The 22330-nt window shown below is 40.2% G+C and overlaps 1 protein-coding gene across 3 annotated transcripts in view; it reads left to right on the top strand.

Moving 5' to 3' along the window:
• Positions 1 to 22330, top strand: part of abcc1 (ATP-binding cassette, sub-family C (CFTR/MRP), member 1) — a 78366-nt gene that overhangs the window by 41212 nt on the left and 14824 nt on the right. Inside the window, exons 13-24 of one of the 3 annotated variants that reach the window (XM_056287871.1) lie at positions 156 to 302; positions 2881 to 2968; positions 10023 to 10092; positions 10631 to 10757; positions 11136 to 11312; positions 12244 to 12411; positions 12639 to 12830; positions 14704 to 14746; positions 18464 to 18515; positions 20087 to 20216; positions 20445 to 20652; positions 21150 to 21460. In XM_056287871.1, the coding sequence (XP_056143846.1) occupies positions 156 to 302; positions 2881 to 2968; positions 10023 to 10092; positions 10631 to 10757; positions 11136 to 11312; positions 12244 to 12411; positions 12639 to 12830; positions 14704 to 14746; positions 18464 to 18515; positions 20087 to 20216; positions 20445 to 20652; positions 21150 to 21460 (1713 nt within the window). Of the gene's footprint in view, positions 1 to 155; positions 303 to 2880; positions 2969 to 10022; positions 10093 to 10630; positions 10758 to 11135; positions 11313 to 12243; positions 12412 to 12638; positions 12831 to 14703; positions 14747 to 18463; positions 18516 to 20083; positions 20217 to 20444; positions 20653 to 21149; positions 21461 to 22330 lie in introns of all 3 variants that reach the window. The other 2 variants (XM_056287874.1, XM_056287872.1) reach the window with 2 other exon arrangements.

Genomic DNA, 22330 nt, shown 5'->3' with positions numbered 1-22330 from the left:
TGACCAGTGAATGTTCATAGCACATTCAAGAATAAAGGTTTCATTGTACTCTTTTGGAGATAATACAGTACAAGACATAGCGCCACAGTAACCCTATGTTATGGGTAATACAAATACAGTTCTATCTTTCACCCTCATACCTCCTGTCATTGCAGGTTGCTCTCTCCACTTTCACTGTATATGTGCTGATTGATGATCGCAATGTCCTGGATGCCCAGAAGGCCTTTGTATCACTGGCGCTCTTCAATATCCTGCGTTTTCCTCTCAACATGCTGCCAATGGTCATCAGCAGCATGGTGCAGGTGGGTGGGTGGCATGGCCTCTACTTACATGCCCAACAATCACTTAGTAAGTCAGATCCCCTCAGTTTCACTAGCTAGCTATGCGTTATTATGGTTTGTTTTTATTTGTGTAACAAATTGAATACACTATATGAGCACTCTCATGAGGATTATTGATAATTGTATGAATCGGCTCATCTAGATGTCTGCTAGACTGCATAATAAGTTATAGAGATTGACCTGGCAGGCTTGAGAAAAATGAGGGGGGAAAATTAACCATGTTCATCACTCTTTTAACTGTGCTTTTCCATATTTTTGATAGTGTGCAACCTGTAAAATGGGAACTGGTGTCTTTTATCAAGATTTTTTTTGTTTGTTTGTTTTTTTAATGGATTCATTGTACTGTTTTAACTCCCCGACATCATCCCAGCAGATAGGCTTACTGGTTAAACATATTGCTTTTGGACCCTGAGAGCAGGATAAGCGGTTCAGATAATGGATGGATGGATGGAATAGTTATGCAATACATCTGCAGTAACGTACAATCTGGTCTTGTTTGATTTGCAAGCGGGGACTAAGAGTAACTATGAGATAGACACATCTTTTAAGCTTCATTAATTAATTTAGTTTTAATTGAATCAGAGTTTTTAGAATAGTTTTTTAAAATATTAGTAATACACTCTTGCTCCATCATGAAATAACAGCTGCTTTCTAAGACAATATCCAGTCTACTGTGTGTATCTTTGACAGAGGGAGACCCAAGTGTCACATGAAATAAATGAAACTATCGGCATTCTTTCTCTTGGACAATTTTCAACAATAACATCCATTATCCAAACTGCTTATCCTGCTCTCAGGGTCGCGGGGATGCTGGAGCCTATCCCAGCAGTCATCAGGTGGCAGGCAGGGGGACACCCTGGACAGGCCACCAGGCCTCAACAATAACAATACAACTAAAATAGCATGGTTACATATACTATGCACATTTTATATCTGCCACCTTCAAAATTAGCTTTATTACCCATATCTGTCTTACGGCTACATAAATAGACATCAAACACAACCCTTTGAAGACTTTTGGTCCTTCAATAAAAGAGTTCATCACAGTAGCTAATATACTGCAACATTTTTATTAACATTCATAAAAATGAACTCGTTTACTATAGTTGAAAACCCTTATTACCTTCTGGGTAACACTTTAGTATGGGGAACATAAAAAAACTTAATTACTAGTGAATTAGTAATGATCAAGATGTCACTTTAGTATGGGGAACATATTCTAAGTAACAAAAACTTAATTTACAGTAATTTAACACTATTAACACTTGTAGTTTTGTGTTTTGTTATGTAAGAACAGACCATATTCATTAAGTGTTAGTAAGGGAGAATAACTCTTCTTGTGGTACTACCACCTTATAAAGTCCATACTAAGCACAGCATATTGAGATGGTACTACTAATAAGCAATAATTCTGAGGTTATAGAGGGAAAACTCATAGTTAATGGCTTACTGGTTGTATAATAAGGCCATGCAGAATAAGGCATTAATGAGTACATAATAATGACCAATTAAGAGCCAATATGTTGCTAATTTGCATGCTAATAAGCACCTAATTAATGGTGACTACATTCCCCATACTAAAGTGTTACCACATTCTGATATACTGTGTTGAAAACAAAGCTCGTAAAATAGTAGGATTATCTTGTGTTTTTATGATCATGCTCTTCTCAGCTATGGTCAATTAAATAATCTTGTGAGTTGATTTCAGTGAATACAAAATAATACAAATTGCGATTAAAATAACTGCAGATCTACCATGTGGTGCTGGCATCACTTTACTAGTTTTAATTTAGGCAAAACATTTATTGTCACACATGATGTAGGGCTAAGTGTTTGCTGCTGTGTGCCTCACATCAATTTTAGCATAATGCAATGACATCAATCTATAATCTACCCAATGCCCTTGTTGATGGTGATGATGCAAATGGAAAGGACTGGAAAAGCTGAAATTGTATACCAGAAAAAGATTATATGATGGTTTCCCACAGCATAGTTATTTGTTGCCAGATGACTTTTTTAAGGATCAATTTCATGTGGCTGTGCCCTGGCACATGCTGCACTTTACGCACACCAACTCCATGAAATCAGCTGACACAACCTCACACATTGTGCACAATGAGTCCTCAAAACAGCTAACTCTTACAATTCAACAGTGCTCCCGTTGTTGTTGATAAATTGCTAGTCAACAGTGTAGCCTCTTTGATCAGTATTCAAAGCTGTGACTGGACTATCCAGTTTTTCGACAGGCAAGGCTTTTTGAAAGTGTTTTTAATGACGGAGGTAAAATTCTATGTGCAGAAAGATCACTGATCAGGTCTCTGAATGACATGTGGCTTTTGCAAACCACTTTCTGCTGCTAGCAATGGTGAACAGCTTTCTAGTCAAAAACCAAGTGGTTGAAAGGATGGACCTATTAAAACCCAATCTTATCTGTGGTTTACTCAGATACCTATTAGATTTATTTGCTTCATCCATTTTAAATGTCTGTTTCTGACCCCCCTCCCCTCTATTTTGGCTACTGTTTTCTGCCCTTTTTTAGGCCAGTGTCTCCATGAAGCGCTTGCGGGTGTTTCTGTCTCATGAGGAGCTGCAGGAGGGTTGCGTGGAGCGGAAGGCAATAGTAGGATGTGAGTTGCTGTATCTCTTTTCTCGTTTTCTCTTTATTCTCTATCACAGTAGCCTGTCTTCAGAAAACAATTATGCACAAGTTTGAATTCTATCACTTTTTCATATGCACTCAAACATAGGTGCAAAAGTAACCTTTACACACAAGGCCAAGACATGCTTCTGCATTCTAGATGACTAGCTCACAGCAACACAGACGTGTCCACCTTGAAAAATCTCCATGAATCATAATTTTGATACAATAAGCCTCAAGAAAAACAATATGCATTTGACCAAGTTTATCAACATATCAATACAGGAAATGGGACTAACTGATGTTTGGAGAGAACTTCACCCTCTGGAAAGAGACTAAACACACTACTCAGTACCTTATTCTGTCTACTCCAGAATTGACTACTTTTTAATGAATACTGGTAAGAGTCACAGGGTCAAAGAGTGTAAAATTGGGGTGGCAGATGTATCAGGTCATAATGCGATCAGCTTGACAATTCACCTGAATAGTAGGAAAATAAATATGGTATGGAGTGTGGGTATTTTGAATAATAAGGCAAATGTGGAACAGATGAGGGAAGGGATAAAAAGATTTAAATAGAAGAGAATGATAATGGGGAAGTGGACCCTGTAATACTGTGGGATGCTATGAAGGCAGTTATTCATGGAAAGCTGATCGCCCTGACAACATCACAAAAAAGGCCCGGCTAGCCATCTACAAACACAAAGTAGTAAAATTGAAAGAACTAGAGAAAAAAAAAACATAAAAACACAGGACCAGTTGGTATTCCAACAAATTAAGGAAACAAGGGAGGAGATAGATGAGACCCTCAGGGGAGATATAGAAAAAAGGGTAAGATTTGTAAAGCAGACTTATTATCAAGCAGGTTCAAAAGCAGCTAGACTCCTGTCCAGACACCTGCGTAAACAGCAGACCTCTAATACAATTCATAAAATAAGGGACCCTCAAACAAACCAATTATTTACATGAGCCAGATGAAATAGAAACTCTATTCCAAACCACCATCAGCTGAGGAAAAAACAATAAGAAGTTTTCTTGTCTCACTCGACCTGCCATCTATTGGTGAGATACAGAATGACACCATTATGTCACAATTTACAGTTAAGGAGCTGGAAGCTGCAATTAGTAGACTTAAGCCCAATAAATCACCATGCAGCGATGGGTTTCCATCAGAATGGTATAAGGCCTTTAAGAAGGAGCTAACACCTCTGCCTCTGTCCTGTTTTAACTGGACTCTTAAAGAACACAGCCCCCCCCCCCCCCATCTTGGAAGCAAGCAATTATTACCATTTTACCTAAGGAAGGCAAAGATAAAGAACAATGTAATAATTTTAGGCCAATCTCACTTTTAAACGTAGATTACAAGCTATTTACCGCAATCATTTGCAAAAGATTTGAGACTTTTGTAGCAGACCTAATCAGTGAAGATCAAACTGGATTTATTAGAGGGCGCCAAACACAGGACAATATTAGAAGAACCCTCCATATTGTAGACAATGCTAACAAAAAAGGGTACAAGTACAGTTCTGGTTAGTTTGGATGCAGAAAAAGCATTTGATAGTGTTAGTTGGGTATTTTTATATGAAGTACTGAAGAGATTTGGTTTCAATGCAAATACAATCTGGTGTATTAAAACTAGTTTATCATGAGCCTACAACTAGGATTAAGGTAAATGGAGGCCTGTCTAATAGTATTCAACTGGAGAGAGGTTCAAGACAAGGCTGTTGTCTTTCTCCTACTCTCTTTGCTTTATATGCCGAACCCTTAGCACAAGCAGTAAGGCAGAGTGAAGACCTGCAGGATGTTAATATAGGAGGAAAGAAAATATAATCAGTCTTTTCGTAGATGATGTTATTTTTCTCAAACAACCAGATGTATGTTTCCCAACCCTAATGAACCTACTTGAAATATATGGACAATATTCAGGGTATAAATTGAATATAACAAAAGCACAAATTCTTTCATTTAATTATTCTCCATCCCAACAAATCAGAGGTACATATCATCTGAAATGGAACTCTGAAACAATGAAGTATCTTGGTGTAACTATAACCAAAACACTTTCCATAATGTTTGAAACTAATTATAACAAAATTGATGCAAACATCCAAAAAGCTGTTGAAAGGTGGTCTACCCTCCCTTTAGACTTCAGTGCCAGAATACAAGCGGTTAAAATGGACATCCTACCAAAACTACTGTACTCTCCCGATCAGTGTTCCCCAAAACAAATTCATAGCCTGGGATAAGATGATCTCTAGATTCATTTGGAACAGCAAAAAGCCAAAAATAAAATTTACGACACAACAACTGCCTAAAAGTAAGGGGGGAATGGCTTTACCAAATCTTAGGAAATATTTTTATGCAGCCCAACTCGGACCTTTGACCTGTTGGTGTAGACTTGATTATGAATCTCGGTGGAAAGAAATACACTGCTCAAAAAAATAAAGGGAACACCTAAAAACACAATATAGACCTCGATGAATGAAATATTTCAGCTGAAAATCTTTATTTATTAGACAGAGGAATGTGTTTAGAGCAAAATAACCTAAGAATGATCAATGGAAATCAAAATCAGTAGCCCATTAAGGTCTGGATTCAGAATCATACTCAAAATCAAAGTGGAAAATGAGAACATAGGCTGATCCAACTTCTGTGGAAATTCTTCAAGACGATTCAAAATGAGGCTCAGTAGTGTGTGTGGCCTCCACGTGCCTGTATGCACTCCCTACAACGTCTGGGCATGCTCCTGATGAGACGACGGATGGTCTCCTGAGGGATCTCCTCCCAGACCTGGATCAGGGCATCGGTCAACTCCTGGACAGTCTGTGGTGCGACATCGCGTTGGCGGATGGTACGAGACATGATGTCCCAGAGGTGCTCGATTGGATTCAGGTCTGGGGAACGTGCAGGCCAGTCCATAGCATCAATGCCCTCGACATACAGGAACTGCTGACACACTCTGGCCACATGAGGACGAGCATTGTCATGCATGAGCAGGAACCCAGGGCCCACTGCACCAGCATATGGTCTGACAATGGGTCTGAGGATCTCATCCCGGTACCTAATGGCAGTCATGGTACCTCTGGCTAGCACGTAGAGGTCTGTGCGGCCCTCCAAGGATATGCCTCCCCAGACCATCACTGACCCACCGCCAAACCGGTCATGCTGGAGGATGTTGCAGGCAGCAGAACGTTCTCCACAGCGTCTCCAGACTCTCTCACGTCTGTCACATGTGTTCAGTGTGAACCTGCTCTCATCTGTGAAGAGCACAGGGCGCCAATGGCGAATCTGCCAACCAAGATGTTCTCTGGCAAAGGTCAATCGGGCTGCACGGTGTTGGGCTGTGAGCACAGGCCCCAATTGTGGACGTCGGGCCCTCATACCATCCTCATGCATTCTGTTTCTCACTGTTTGAGCAGAAACCTGCACATTAGTGGCCTGTTGAAGGTCGTTTTGTAGGGCTCCGGCAGTGCTCCTCCTGTTCCTCCTTGCACAAAGGACCAGATAGCGGTCCTGCTGCGGGGTTGTTGTCCTCCTGCGGCCCCCTCCACGTCTCCTGGTGTACTGGCCTGTCTCCTGGTACCTCCTCCATGCTCTGGACACTGTGCTGGGAGACACAAATCTTCTTGCCACAGCACGCATTGATGTGCCATCCTGGATGAGCTGCACTACCTGAGCAACTTCTGTAGGTTGCAGATACCGCCTCATGCCACCTCTAGTGGTGAGGGCACTAGCAAAATGAAAAACTAACCAAAGATCGGCCAGAAAAGATGAGGACAGGCAAATGGTCTGTGGCCACCACCTGCAAATCCATTCCTTTTATAGGGGTTGTCTTGCAAATTGTCTAATTTCCACCTGGTGGAAATTAGACAATTTACCAACAGGTGAAATTGATTCACAAATCAGTGTTGCTTCCTAACTGGGCAGGTTGATATCTCAAAAGTGTGATTGACTTGGAGCTACATTGCATTGCTTATGTGTTCCCTTTATTTTTTTGAGCAGTGTAGAAAGGGAGATACCGGGTTATCAGACCCAGATTTTGGTGGGAGACAAATATTTAATAGGGGCAATGAAACATGTCATGAATCCAATAGTAGCATTTACGTTAGAAATATGGAATGTTATAGTAACAGAATATAAATTAAAGGGAGGGGTTCGCACACTGAGGTGGTTTGCATATGACTCAAAGTTTAAGCCAGGGGTGTATGATCCAACATTCAAAGAATGGGCAAAAAAACTGCAATGTGTACAGTTCTAGAAAATGGTAAATTTATTAGCTTCCAATATTTAAAGGCAAAATATGGTCTTGAAAACAAAGATTTTTTTTAGATACATGCAGTTAAGAGACTACTTTACAAAACAGATAAGGTCAGAACCACATGAAACTTCAAATAATGTGATTGGGGTGATTGTGGATGCATACAAACAGAGGCTTAGGGTCATCTGTGCTTTGTACCAAGCTTTGGGGGGATTCAACACTCTACATAAAAGCAAAATGGGAAGCAGAGTTAAAGATTCACAGAAAAGAGGAAGAATGGTGTCAAATGTGTGAGACACAATGTACATACACAAACTCACAAATATGGAGGGAATTCTGCTGGAAGATTTTTTTTTAAATTTATTTCTGATTTTTCCCTTTTTCTCCCAATTTAATGGTCAATCACTCCCTATTCTAGTTCAAACACCCACCCTCGTACTGTATGCGTTCGCCAACTGCATCTCTCTGGCCGGCAGTCTCGAAGGAGACACCATGCCTCTTCCGTGACAAGGCGAATCCAGGCCAAACCACTGCCTTTTCCGACACACACAGAGACGCATTCATGTGTCAAACACAAGCCGACTCCGCCCCCCTCCCGAAGACAGCGTTGCCAATTATTGCTGCTTCATTGAATCCGGCCATAGTCGGATCTGATGAGACCGAGGCACGAATCCCGATCCCCAATGGGCAACTGCATCTGGTGGAAGAATTTAACTCGCTTTTTCATAACACTCAAAATAAAAAGCAGGCAACTTGCTGCACAGCAATAGTGTTGGGGGCTGTGTGGGAGCATGGAGGCTGAACACTCGTATATTTTCTGGAAATGCACAAAGATACGCTTATATTTAAGAATGTTAGCATAGGTTTCAAGAATATTTTGGGATATGAAATCCCAAATACCTGCCCTGTATCTTGGTAACATTGATGATGTTGTGATGAGAGAAGGTCGCTACTTGACTAAAGTTTTACTTGCAGCAAGTAAGAAAGCTGTTACCAAAAATTGGCTTAATATTAACACTCCAAAACAGGAACAGTGGATGGAAATTGTCCAAGACATTTTTGTTATGGAAAAGTGGACATACATTTTGAGAGTCCAAAAGAATATATTTAAAAAGAACAGGGAAAAATGGAACGTTTATATGGGAAATGACACTGACTAAATTAATGCCTGGTTAAAATATTTGTATGAATATTGGAATGTTTCCAGACAACTATTTATTATTTCTTGTTTTTGTTTTTTTGTTTTTGTTTTTATTGTTTTTATCTGTTTGTATATCTTACTGTATTCTTTTGTGTTGATGTTAGTTGTACTGTTCTGTTTATATCTTTTTGAAAACTAAATAAAATCTTGAGAAAAAAAAAACTCCAGTGCATTCACCATATGGTGCTATGCAATGCCAGTGCTGATTGACTAAGGAGGGAGGAAACTGTTATTTTGGTCAGTTTCCCTAATTCTATTTCCAGATTTATTCAGTTTGTTCCTTTGTAGTTTGGAACTAGTACAAAGGAACAAACTGAATAAATTAAAGCAATTGTGGCGGCACGGTGGCGCAGTGGTTTGCGTGGTCACCTCACAGCAAGAAGGTCCTGGGTTTGAGCCCCGGGGTATTCCAACCTTGGTGGGTCATCCCGGGTCGTCCTTTTTGTGGAGTTTGCATCTTCTCCCCGTGTCTGCGTGGGTTTTCTCCGGGGGCTCCGGTTTCCTCCAACAGTCCAAAGACATGTAGGTAAGGTGAATTGGCCGTACTAAATTGTCCCTAGGTATGAATGTATATATGTGTGTGTGTGTGTGTGTGTGTGTGTGTGAGAGAGATGGGAGCGGGCCGGCCGGCCCTGTGATGGCCTGGCGGCCTGTTCAGGGTGTCTCCCCGCCTGCTGCCCAATGACTGTTGGAACAGGCTCCAGCATCCCCACAACCCTGAGAGCAGGATAAGTGGTTCAGATAATGGATGGATGGATGGATAAAGCAACTGTACCCTCTAGGGCATAAGCAAGGACTACTACTACTACTTTCGGCTGCTGCCATTAGGGGTCGCCACAGCAGATCATCCGTTTCCATTTCTTCCTGTCCTCTGCATCGTCCTCTGTCACACAAGCCACCTGCGTGTCCTCTCTCACCACATCCATTAACTTCCTCTTTTCCTCTTCATTGGCAGCTCCATATTCCACATCCTTCTCCAAATATACCCAGCATCTCCCCTCCACACAAGTCCAAACTGTTTCAATCTTGCCTCTCTTGCTTTGTCTCCAAACCGTCCAACCTGAGCGGTCCCTCTAATATACTCATTCCTAATCCTGTCCTTCTTCGTTGCTACCAATGAAAATCTTAACATCTTCTACTCTGCCACCTCCAGCTCCGCCTCCTGTCTTTTCATCAGTGCCACTTTTTCCAAACCATATAACATAGTAGCTGGTCTCACAACCGTCTTGATCTTATAAACCTTCCCTTTAACTCTTGCTGGTACCCTTCTGTCGCAAATCACTCCTGACACTCTTCTCCACCCTGCCTAAGCAAACACATTGCATAAGCAAGGACTATATGCAGGTATATTGGCAAACCGCTATGCGCACATCATTTTCAATGCATTGCATATGCTTCCAAAAATGCAGACAATTACATAAAACTTAAGCATAAATATACCTGTAGTGTATGCTTTGATTAGGCCTCATTTGTACTTTGCTCTTCCAACTTAATTTGATCTTCATTTTTGCTTGTTTTTTTTTTTTTTTCATCCTCCCTCCATCCACAATTCCTTCCTTTCCTTTAACTCTCCTCTCCTCTCAGCAGCTGACAGTGTCTCCATTATTGATGGGGTTTTCAGCTGGTCTAGAATTGAAAAGCCAACATTAAAAAGGTGTGTTTACAATTATGTTTATGTCTCTGTACATGTACATCTGTGTGTGTGTGTTTGTGCCCGATTTCCACAATATTCCCACAAGAATGATAAACCATGTCATATGGCGATGGCCTATTCAGTTCTGATGTCTAGTGATTTCCACACTAGACACCAGGGATGAGTTGCACCAACTGGTCTTAACTAAGCCTGGTCCTTACTGCTAAGTTGGTATTTGTTAAGACCAGTCTTAAGACTTCAGACTTTTGCATTGATTGCACCCACCAAACTTAAACCTATTCTTAACTACACCTGGTCTTAGCGAGAAGAGGGCTTAAACCTAGATGGTGCAACCGGCGTAACTTTTTGGTCAGACTTCCGACTTAGCTTAAGACCAGGCGTAAGCAGAACTGAAGAAGTTATTTGGATGAACAGTGAAATATCTTCGGATATTTTGTGATCAGTCCAGTTGCGTGCTTTTTCTACTTCATTCTTCACAGTTACAAGCCTTCTACAAATTAAAAAAAAACTACAGTGAAAACATCCTCTCTTTCTGCAGGCTGAATTTACACATCCCAGAGGGCTCTCTGGTGGCTGTGGTTGGGCATGTTGGATCAGGGAAGTCTTCGCTGCTCTCTGCACTTCTGGGAGAAATGGAGAAATTAGAAGGGACTGTGGCTGTCAAGGTTCTCTCTCTCTTCCTCCCTCTCACCTACACAGAGGAAAACTGTTAACACATACCAACATAGCATTTTGTAAGAGTCAATATTTTCCAGCCAGCAACAGAACTTGCCAACTGTTTTTGGCAATGTTGAATTAAGAAGCTACCTTTGTGTGTGTGTGGGGGGGGGTGAATACTTGTCTTTATCAGTTACTTGTCAAGGTGGAATCTTCAATGTGAGCGTTAGTTCGTTAGTTACTTAGAGCAATGGGAAAAATAGCTGTAAACTGTAGAAAATGTATACAGTTAGCAGGAGCCTTCACTTGAAAATCACTTTCTTGTTCCATCAAAAGTCCAGATTGTGTTTGCTAATATTCCCTTCTCTAAATCTGTTGTCCACCAGGGTTCAGTGGCCTATGTGCCCCAACAGGCGTGGATCCAAAACGCAACCCTTAAAGACAACATTGTGTTTGGTCAGGAGAAGAAGGAGAGCTGGTACCACCGAGTGGTGGAGGCCTGTGCCCTGCTGCCTGACCTGGAGATCCTGCCAGCTGGTGACAGCACTGAGATTGGAGAGAAAGTAATAATGCACACAATCACTTCTGAGTTGAGTTCAATAAATGCACAGGGTGAAAAAAAGACATGCATGTTAGGGTTAATAATCCTGTCTGTGCCCCTGACTGAGGCATGGCAAGACGAACTGGAGTTGGTCCCTGGGCGCTGCATGGTGGCTGCCCACTGCTCCTAGCTACGCAGCTAGGATGGGTTAAATGCAGAGAAAGAATTGCCCCACAGGGATTAATAAAAGTAGTAAAAAAAAAAAAAGGAATCTGTTTAGATGGTATAGAGAATCTTAAACAACTGAAACTGGCTAGGCCATCAGGATGTTCTCTCTACCTATCCAGTGTATGATCTCGTCATTAACTTACATAGTTGGGAGAGAGATCCCTCCTCTGTTGCTCTCCCTGAGGTTTCTTCCCATTTTTTCTCCCTGTTAAAGGGTTTTTTTAGGGAGTTGCTCCTTATCCGATGCGAAGGTCCAAGGACAGGATGTTGTATTGCTGTAAAGCCCACTGAGGCAAATTTGTGATAATGGGCTATACAAATAAAATTGACTTGGCTTAGTTTCTTTGTGTTCCCTATCCTTAGTAATAATAGTCTTAGTTAGTTGAGGAGAGGCCCTTTCCTAACCTGCACAGTATAATTCTGTCCTTCAGTCTATGGCCTCTTGTGAGCAAGCACAACTGTGTTGGTTTTCTGCTGTAGTGTTATGCGTTTTACAGTGTTTTGTTTTTTACTTCTTTCGATTGGTGGAGCAATTAACAAAAGATTTAGTGTGAGTTTCAATTGCAAACCATCACTATACCTACTGGGAATATCTTTCCACCAATATTAAAACACAACGCAATGAAGTTGGAATAAGGCAGTGTTTTTGATGCAAATCCAGCTGTAAATTGTCTATACAAATCTTACTTGTCATCAGTTCCTCTCTCATTTCCTCTTCTCTAAAGGGGGTGAACCTTTCTGGAGGTCAGAAGCAGAGGGTTAGCTTGGCCCGGGCTGTTTATTGTGACTGCGCCGTCTATCTGTTGGATGACCCCCTCTCAGCAGTTGACGCCCATGTGGGCAAGCACATCTTTGACAAGGTCATAGGCCCACATGGGCTGCTCAAGGACAGGGTATGGATCATGAGGGTTGCATCGCTCCAGTGTCACTCATTATTGCTGAATATTCTAGTATATTATCATTTTATGTTTTATTTTATGTAAGACCCATTAGGAGCTTGTATATTCCAACATTAGAATGTGTGTTTTCTATTAACATTAACAAATTAACTTCAGAAATTGTATAGAAATAATTGATGATCATTTTAAACAAACATTTAAAATTGTTTGTTGGTCCTCAGACGCGTGTGCTGGTGACCCATGGGTTGAGTTACTTGCCCCAGACAGACCTGATCCTGGTGATGATAGAAGGAGAGATCACAGAGATGGGCTCCTACCCAGAACTAATGACCAAAGAGGGGGCCTTTTCAGAATTCCTGCACACTTATGCCAATAATGAGCATGCCAACAATGACACTAGTAAGACACACACTGTGCACACACTAAAAACTACCTGGTAACTCACAGTACATTCATATAAGTATATCCCCCCTTCCCATAAACCCCTGTATGTCTGTGTTATGTTTATCTGTTGTCTTGTTTCACCGCCGTTTATTGTAAAGCAACTTTGAGTGTTGGAAAAGGGCTATATAAATTTGATTTATCATCATTATTATTATTATTATTGATCTTTTAATGGGATAAGCTATGGTATCAGTGGTGAATTACTTGTAAACCGCTTTGAGTGGCTGTTGCAGCTAGAAAAACGCTATATCAAATGCAACTTGATTGATTTATTGATTGATTGATTGATTGATATAAGCTAAGTATGGCCTTATGTGGAGTGAATTGTCACCCATCCATTTTCTAACCTAAGTCAGGGTTATGGGAATATACAATCTACAATCTGTGTGAATTGTCATGTCAATCATTATTTTTTCATTATTGTCATCATTAAAATCAATATTAATGTAGTCCGCGGTGGTGTAGCGGTCTAAGCATCGGCTTTGTGTCAATGCAGTTGCCCATTGGGGACTGGGGTTCGCGCCCCGGTCTCGTCAGATCCGACTATGGCCGGACTCGATGAAGCGGCAATCATTGGCAACGCTGTCTTCGGGAGGGGGGTGGAGTTGGCTTGTGTTCGTCACGTGAATGCATCTCTGTGTGTGTCAGAAAAAACAGTGATTCGGCCTGGAGTCGCCTTGTCACGAAAGTGGGGAGGCGGTCTCCTTCGAAACTGCCGGCCGGAGAGATGCAGTTGGCGAACGCATGTAGTACGAGGGTGGGTGTTTGAATTAAAATAGGGATCAATTGGCCACTAAATTGGGAGAAATCAGAAATAAATTTATAAAAGAAAAAAAATCAATATTAATCTTGGCCATTATCAGTTTAATCATATTGCAATATCACTGTCATTACCATAGCTTTCAAGACAACTTTCCAAATTTGGTGTTCTAACAGCTGGTTTTACTGTGATCATTATTGTGAGGTCTCAATTTTTATCATCTATAAAATCCCTTTAACCTAACCTAACCCACCCCTGCCATTGCCATATAGGTAGACAAATCTTAAATCAACTCATAGGTCATCCTCCATTTTTCCTGCTGTCTCTTGATAAGTTAGCTGCTATTGAACATTTACAGGTCACTAACCCATACCTTAGTGAACCACTGTTCTAGCAGCATAAGAAACTTAATGGAATTAGATAAATCTGCTGTCGTATTTGGTGGTTTACTGTGAAGTTGGAAAAGTTGCTCCAGGTTTATTTTTTCACTGTTTTGTTTTTATGCAGGTTAACATTACCAGCGGATGATCTGCCGTGGCGACCCCTAATGGGAGCAGCCGAAAGTAGTAGTAGTAGTAGTAGTAACATTACCATTAACATCTTGTTCTTCTTCTTTTGGCTTGTTCCCTGTTTCCCAGGGGTCGCCACAGCGGATTTAATAGTTTCCATAAGATTACCAAAAATATAATTCTACAATATTAGATTAGACAGTGAAAGCATTCATGTTTATCGTGTATCTTTCCTCTATTTTACACTGCTGCTGGGGCACCTTTACAAAGTTTTAGTATTAGTGAATTGGTGATATGCCCTTCTTGCAGAGAGATGGAGCAGTCTGTTTGTCTTTGACCAATGTGCTACACAGGATTTATCTTTTCCTGTTAAAAACTATTTTGAAATAATGTTTTAAATCACAAAAAAATCTCTTAAAGTAATTGTAATTACAGCTGCTGTGAAATGAAGATGAAGCCACAAATGAAAATTTATGGCTTCCCATTTTCGAGCTCTGTTTTTCTCTGTTTTTCACTGTTTTAATTTGTTCAACCCTTTTTGTCTTTTACTTATCTGTCCTTTGCTTTGAAGAGGGGAGGGATGAGGAGGAGGAGGAGGTGAAGGGTAATACTGAAGGTTTGAGTGTTTTTGTGTTATTTGTCCAATAGATGTTATCTAGGATGAAATACCTGGCTGCGTCTGAGTCCTCTATAATTTCTTTTCTTGTCTTATTTCCTTTCTCCGCTTCAACCATTTCCAAGTCCCGTGTGAAGAGAGACCTCTAACCTGGGACATTGACCATATCTTGTACATTGCCTTCAGAGAGTACTCAACCCCCTTGAACTTTTTCCACATTATATTCCTGTTACCAAATTATAATGCATTTGAATATTGTTTTTCCTTAACACATGTATAAAGCAAAAATATGATTTATTCAAGAACATTTGTTTTTCAAAAATGGAAGGGTTGCATTTCACATGTACAAAGCTATTTACCCACTCAAAAGTCAATACTTTGTTGATAGGCCTTTGGTAGCAATTTCAGCTGTGGGTCTTTTTAGGTACTGTATATCTCTACGAGCTTTGCACAGTTAGATTGGAATTCTTGCCCATTGCTCCTTGCAAAATGGGCTGTGGGTTATTTTCCATTTGGAACTTCTTTTTTTTTTTGCAATAAACACATATCTCTTGTTGACTAAAACAGGTTCTCTTCAAAAATTTGCTTTTATCTATCATGCCCTTGATGGCAACAAGTGTCATAGTCCCTCCTGCAAGCTACATAGTCCCTCTTGCTGAAAAGCAACCCTAAACATGACGCTGCCACTATCATGCTTGACAGTAGCGATGTTGTTATCAAGGTGTTGGGCTGTAATTGGTTTTCCCCAAACAATGTGCTTTGTTTTCCAGCCAAATGGCTCAACTTTAGTCTCACCAGGCCACAAAATCTTTTTCCAAAAGGTCTCAAGCGTTTGCCACATGGCTTCTAGCAAACTCCAGGCATGAGTAAATGTTGACCTTTTTCACAAATGGCTTCCTTCCAGCCATTCTGTTGAAGTGCTGAAGAAATTGTTGATCTTGGGACAATTTCTCCCATTTCAGTCAACGATGTCTACAGGTCTGAGTTTTGTAGCTGATCTTTTGGTCGGTTCTCTGACAATTGCCCTTTTTGTCTGGCTGCTCAGTTTGGTAGGACAACCTGATCTTGGTAGTTCTGGGTTGGGTTAGGATTGGGTCTTTTTTTTTCTTTAACTTTATGGTGTTTCTAGGAAGGTTCAAAGCTTTGCCAATATTTTATAAACTCAAATTTATTGCCACTTATTTTAAAGTTCCATGGGCACTTCCTTGGTCTTCATGGACCAATCTAATCAGTTGTTTTTTATGGTTCCTCACAAAGTTGGTGATATTTATTGCGCAGCAATGTGATTGCACACAAGTAGATTTGAAATCAATATAGGTGGACCTTTTTAGCATATTTATTCTGATCTTTCAAAAAACTGAATAGACTTGACCCAATTACATTTATTAATACAAAGGAGGTGAAAATGCACCAAGTGATTATCATCATTTTTACTTTAAATGTAATTATATAGACATCTAAATACTTTTTTTTTCATTTTGACTCTGTAGAGAATTAAGGGGAAAAAATCCTTTGTTTATATTTGATTTTGGCTTTTCAACACAACAAATCCAGAAATTGTTAATGGGGGTGTACTTTCTAAAGGCCACTGTTTATGTCCAATAAGCAAAAGCATACTCGGTGCATATTTTTGCAAATTAAATAGAAAATGCTACAACATATGTCGGCATGTGGTGAATGCTTTTCTCCAATAATTAGCCGTTTGATCCAGTCAAAGCATGAGCAAAACCAATAAGTATCCAGGGTTGGGTAATAATGGATTACTTGTAATCTGCATTATGTAATCAGATTACAAAAATATGTAACTATGATTTACCTGAATTACATTTGAAAAATGTATAATTCGATTACAATTACATTTTCAAGAATTACTTGATTACATTTTTGATAAAACAAAAATTTTAAACAGGGAAATTTTGAAATTATGAAACTTTTTTCATGATAATTGATGCTCTTGTTAATTCATGAAAAGTGCATCTGACCTACAGGGTTTCTTAGACTTGTGGTCGTGATGGGCAAAGCAGTTCTTTTCAGTGTACTGAAACATTAAAATCAGTTCATTCAAAAGATTAATTCACTGAGTCTTTCAGTGCTTGTCTGGAGCTCCAGCCGCGCAGTCCCTTTCACTGAACTGAAACATGGCCTAACATTTTGAACAAGTGCTCTTGCATTACAGTGGCAAACGCCTCCCTGTGGCCTTTGATTTTTAAAAAAAACAAACATCAGCAACAAAAACTTAAACAAAAGAAACAATTCCGTACACCTGTAGACATTTATGCCAGCATGTTTTTGTAAGGATAATTTGACTTGACCAATAATGCCGAATATGTTCTACTGTATAGCAAACTAAGTTACTCTTCTCAGGTTGTTAACGATAACTTAACTAATATTTGTTTTTGTTTTTTTAATAATAATTTATGGATAATTGAGTTTTCATTCCTTTTTATTTACATTGAAAATTGAGGATGAACATTTTGAGCAAGTACTCCTCTTACATTACAAGAGTAAAGTCCTCCATGTGGACTTTGATTAAAAGACAGCAGCAACAAAAACTTACAGAAAAGAAACAGCATCCCAGATGTTTTAGAATACACAAAGTACACTGTAGTTTGTGCCGATAGTGTTTTTGTAAGGGCAATTTGATTTGACCAACTATAAATGCTGAATATGCATTTTATTTACATAGAAAATGTTTTGAGATGTTTAAAGAGAAAAATGAATATTTGTGGAATTCAATTTTTTGTGGCTGCATCCATTTTGTTAGTATAAGGTGCAATATTTTCAATGTTTGATTTTGAAGTTATCCCAGAAGTATTCAGATTAGTTTACATGTTTTTGTAATCCAATGGGTTACATTACTAATTACAAAAATTGCCATCTAGTTTGTATTCAGTAACTGACTACATTTCAAAGTAATCTGACCCAACCCTGTAGGTATCAAACCCCAAATTAAGGGGTTTTTTGTACCACACACCACCTATTGAGCTACAAAGGTTCAATAGGCCAATGGGCATTTCCATTAGTTTTGCTCAAACCAGCATTATAAAACTCTTCTCTATCCTATTAAGGGTTATAAGACAAGGAATGTAGAAGGTGTTTATGGCAAATACTTGAACTGTGCAGACAGTGCAACTCGGCATGATTTGCATGTCAGCTTCACCATATAAAGCATTCCCAAGCAGCTCAATCTAAAGCCCACCATAGCTCACTATCCCAGTACCAAAGCTGAGATAGTCATTACAAGGTTTCTGCTTTAAGCTCCATGCTCCTTTGCATTAGCGTAGCAAGAAGGGATTCAATCTTTAAATTGGCCCAGTTATTTTTGTCAATCTGCAACAATATGTCATACTGGTTGGCATGTAATTTTAATGGGGAAAAATAACAAGTAATTTCACTTACCTAGACACTGAGTCTGGGTAGCAATTACATGTCCTTGCTGTGGTTTAGGATGTGTTGTCTGGGTGTTAAGAAAAACCACTGAAAATAAACTAACAGTACGCACTAATTTTGAATTTAATCTATAGAATGAGCAGCTGAAACTTGAGTGGAAGAAATGAGCATGGTTTGGTTTGTAAACCTCAAGACAACTAAGAATTGGTCTACCAAGTATCTAACTATAGTGTTATTGTTTGGTTGCATTGTTTGCTTGTAGTTTATTTGGACATGCATTCTCTGATAAGCAATAACCTGTAGTTTGTATATTTATCCATTTTTAAGATTCAATGCCAAAGAAGGGACTAGAGAATGGCAGTCCAGCTGCTCTTACTGGGTAAGTGAAATCATGCTTGGTTGACTCCATTCCATTTCTGTTTTAACTCTCGACTGAACTTGAAATGGTAAAGCCAAAGCAGTGTTGTTTTCAAAATTTAAATCCCCCCCTTTTTTTTTCATGATCCCTGGAGATCTTTTTTGAGACAGTCACATCAGTGATACACATTTTGCATTTAACCTCATGTTTTTGACACCAGTTTTGGTTTTTGCATGCTTTATAACCTGAAAAGGGACACAGTGTCATAGATGTGTGAGGTACTACTGTTGTTAAGTCCAGGCAAGTAAGGAATTAGTAAATGAACACTCACTAGACTCACTAAGCTGTGTGTTCATTGGAGACTTGTAAAAAGAAATACTTTCTGTATTTTTTGTATCATTTTATGAAAAGGTTGTGCTTTTAGCATTCTCAGCCAGACCTCTTTTTAGAGCCTACATTGTAGACACTCCTCTTTCCAAAGTTGAAAAAATTTCAACTTTTGCGGAACTGAATAGCTCATCTGTGTCACTTAAAGTTCCACCAACCAACAAAAATGGAGTGGAGCGAACAGAAAGGCGAAGCAAAAGCTAGACCTACTTTTTTGTAATCGGAGAGGAGAACTGAAGACATGAAAATGGTGGCGCAGTGGTTAGCGCTGTCGCCTCATGGCAAGAAGGTCCTGGGTTCGAACTCCGTGGTTGTCCAACCTTGGGGTCATCCCAGGTCGTCCTCTGTGTGGAGTTTGCATGTTCTCCTCGTGTCTGCGGTGGGGTTTCTCCGGGTGCTCCCATTTCCCCCACCATCAAAAAGACATGCATGTTAGGGTTAATACTCCAGTCTGTGCCCCTGACCAAGGCATGGCAAGGACGAACTGGAGTTGGTCCCCGGGCGCTGCACGGTGGCTGCCCACTGCTCCTAGCTACACAGCTAGGATGGGTTAAATGCAGAGCGTAATTTCCCTAGGGGATCATTAAAGTATATATAGAAAAATTAATCAGCAAGCAGTGTTGATAACAGAAAACCCCTGTTAATTTGACATTTTATATGCATATTGTCACAGTATGAATAAAGAGAAAGCAGGAGGAATATTTAATTGCAGCATTCACAGTAGCAACTACTTAGCATCTCCTCCCAGAAGTAGGGATGTTTCTTTGAAAGAAACCCCCAGTGGAATTAAGGTCTTTGCATTCAGTAATCATGAGGCTTATTGGGGCATATTTCAGTAAAGAATTGCAATGAGCTCATAATAGGAGGAAAACCGTGGTAGGAGTTAACCATGAATATGTGAATGAGTGTGTGGGTCCCTCTTCAGGTACAAAAATTGCTTCACATCGAAAAGAAAATAGCACTCAAAATAGTCTGTCAAACAATATTCCCTAGCAAGTTGGGAAATGTAACAAACAGATGTAAAAGCAGGACCAAAGACCTGTGTATATATAGTATGCGCCTTATAGATGCCGTTTCAATTCATTTGGCAGGAATATATTTTAAGAACGTCATCTACAGTCCACTTTTGGGAAGGCCGTGTAATTTCTTGTTAGTTCTGCCCTATACTTAACATTGAAACATTATTTTATTTGACCATCCAGAAGTCAGGGTGCCCAGAATAGCAGCAATGCCAAGCTGTCTCAGAAGAATGAGGTAGGAGAGGTGTTGGGGAAAAAGGCAAAAAACGCCGAGGTGGGAAAACTGACAGAGGCTGACAAAGCAAACACTGGACGGGTAGGTAGAGGTCATACCATTTGTTTGACTGTTGATTGTTAATGTGCTTTCATGGCTTGTCTATATATTGCATGTTAGTTGGATTGATTCTGTTACAAATACAATTTTTATGCCTATGTTTCTTTTTTTTTTCATATGTTTTGTTCTGGTCATTGTGTTTGTATACCTGGTGCAGTTCTTGGCCATAACTGCCCACTAACATCCAACCCCTTTCCTCTACTCCCCCAGGTGAAGCTTGCTGTGTTCTGGGAGTACATGAAGGCCATTGGAGTGGTCTTGTCCTGCATCAGTCTGTTGCTGTTCTTCGCCCACCACATGTCATCACTTTTCTCCAACTACTGGCTCAGTCTGTGGACTGATGATCCTGTGGTCAATGGTACACAGCCTAACAGGACAATGAGACTGGGCATCTATGGTGCTTTGGGTCTGTCCCAAGGTGAGATTTAGGCTGCAGGTGTCATGAGGGTGGGCCTCCATTGGGCTTTGGACCTATTCTAAGGTTGGGGGCAGGGGACAAGTGTTGAGAAGATGTGTATGTATGATGCATTGAACCTGCCCCAGATCCCATTATTACCCTTTCCTGAGGGGTATTGCTTGTTTTAATTTTGGAGACTGGTTTTTGTCTCTTTCTAATTGAGAGCAATTTCAAATAGACAGACTCTGTTGAAAAGGGGACGGCGCAGTCACAGCTTTGGAAACTGTTGGCAGGCTAGATACAGTGGTAGGATAAAATGCAGATAAGACTGCTTCACTGAGCTTTTCAGTAGGCTTAGGGAGACAAGTTTTGCCATGCTAGACATTTGATGTTTGTGTGCGTGTGTGTGAGGGAGAACAACTGCCTTGGTTGCTGTTACTAACCTTTAAAGAGTCTTGGTGGAGGAAGTTTATGTGTATGCATGCTACATAACCAGCACTTTTTTTCTGGTCTCCTAGGCTTGGCAGTCTTCAGCTACTCTATAGCGGTGTCTATTGGTGGCGTCCTAGCCTCACGCTACCTCCATCAGACAATGCTGTACAATGTCTTGCGCTCACCAATGTCCTTTTTCGAACGGACACCCAGTGGCAACCTGGTAAACCGCTTTGCCAAGGAGACGGACACCATTGACTCCATTATTCCCAGCATCATTAAGATGTTCATGGGCTCCATGTTCAACGTGATGAGTTCCTGTGTTGTCATCCTGGTTGCTACGCCCCTTGTAGCCGTCGTTATCCCTCCACTGGGTCTGCTCTACTTTTTTGTACAGGTGGGTCAGCAATACGGTAGCAGAGGATGGAAGCAGATGAAGTTCACAATCAATCTCATTGTTTCAAGAAGAAGTGGTGTTTTCTATTTCTATAATGTGACAAGTTGATTTTTAACTCCAATAGACAACAGTAATACAGCTAATACTGGGGACACATATGGAAGTCCAAGCCCTCCCTAGCCTTTCTGGGGGTCATCCAACGTTGGGCCTTGGAAGAACAGCAAATTGACATGCTAAATTGTGATGAAGAAGAGAACAGTGTTGTATTGAAGTTAAACATTTTGAAATAATGGCAACCCTAAGCCATGCTTCCTTTTGCAAAGAGCCAGCATATCATCTTGGCCATGTTATGTCACAGAGCATTGTAATTTGCAACAGAAGCATGCTCCAGCTTTGTAAACTACAACCTTTTTAGAACAAAATCCTGTTAGGAATAATTCCTAAAGAATTCCTTAAGCAGGAAAAATGCTCTTTGATCTTTATGATTTAGAAATGATCTCATTTAAATAATAAAGACAGAAAACATACCCACTATGGATGTCATGATATACCAGTATTGACGATAACCGTGATATTTTAAAAATTAAATATTGATATAACAATATTAATAATAACTATTGATAATGCACATATATAGCATGTAAATAATCCAGTGCATCTTAAATCATTCCTGTTTCTTTCCGTTCTGTCTTTGTCTCCCTCCCCCGTGATGCAGTAACTAGCTAGTGTGGCGATCACCCAAATTATGTCATAAATAATAAGAACTATATGTTTCCGGCTATCAGTCTGTCTTCACTCACCTCCACACACCCACCAGTCCTGTCAACCAGTGATATGGCTCTGATTTACCCACTTTCGGAAATACCGGCC

This window comes from Lampris incognitus, chromosome 10 (genome assembly GCF_029633865.1).
Source record: "Lampris incognitus isolate fLamInc1 chromosome 10, fLamInc1.hap2, whole genome shotgun sequence".
NCBI lineage: Eukaryota > Metazoa > Chordata > Actinopteri > Lampriformes > Lampridae > Lampris > Lampris incognitus.
This window is presented reverse-complemented; position numbering and strand designations above follow the sequence as displayed.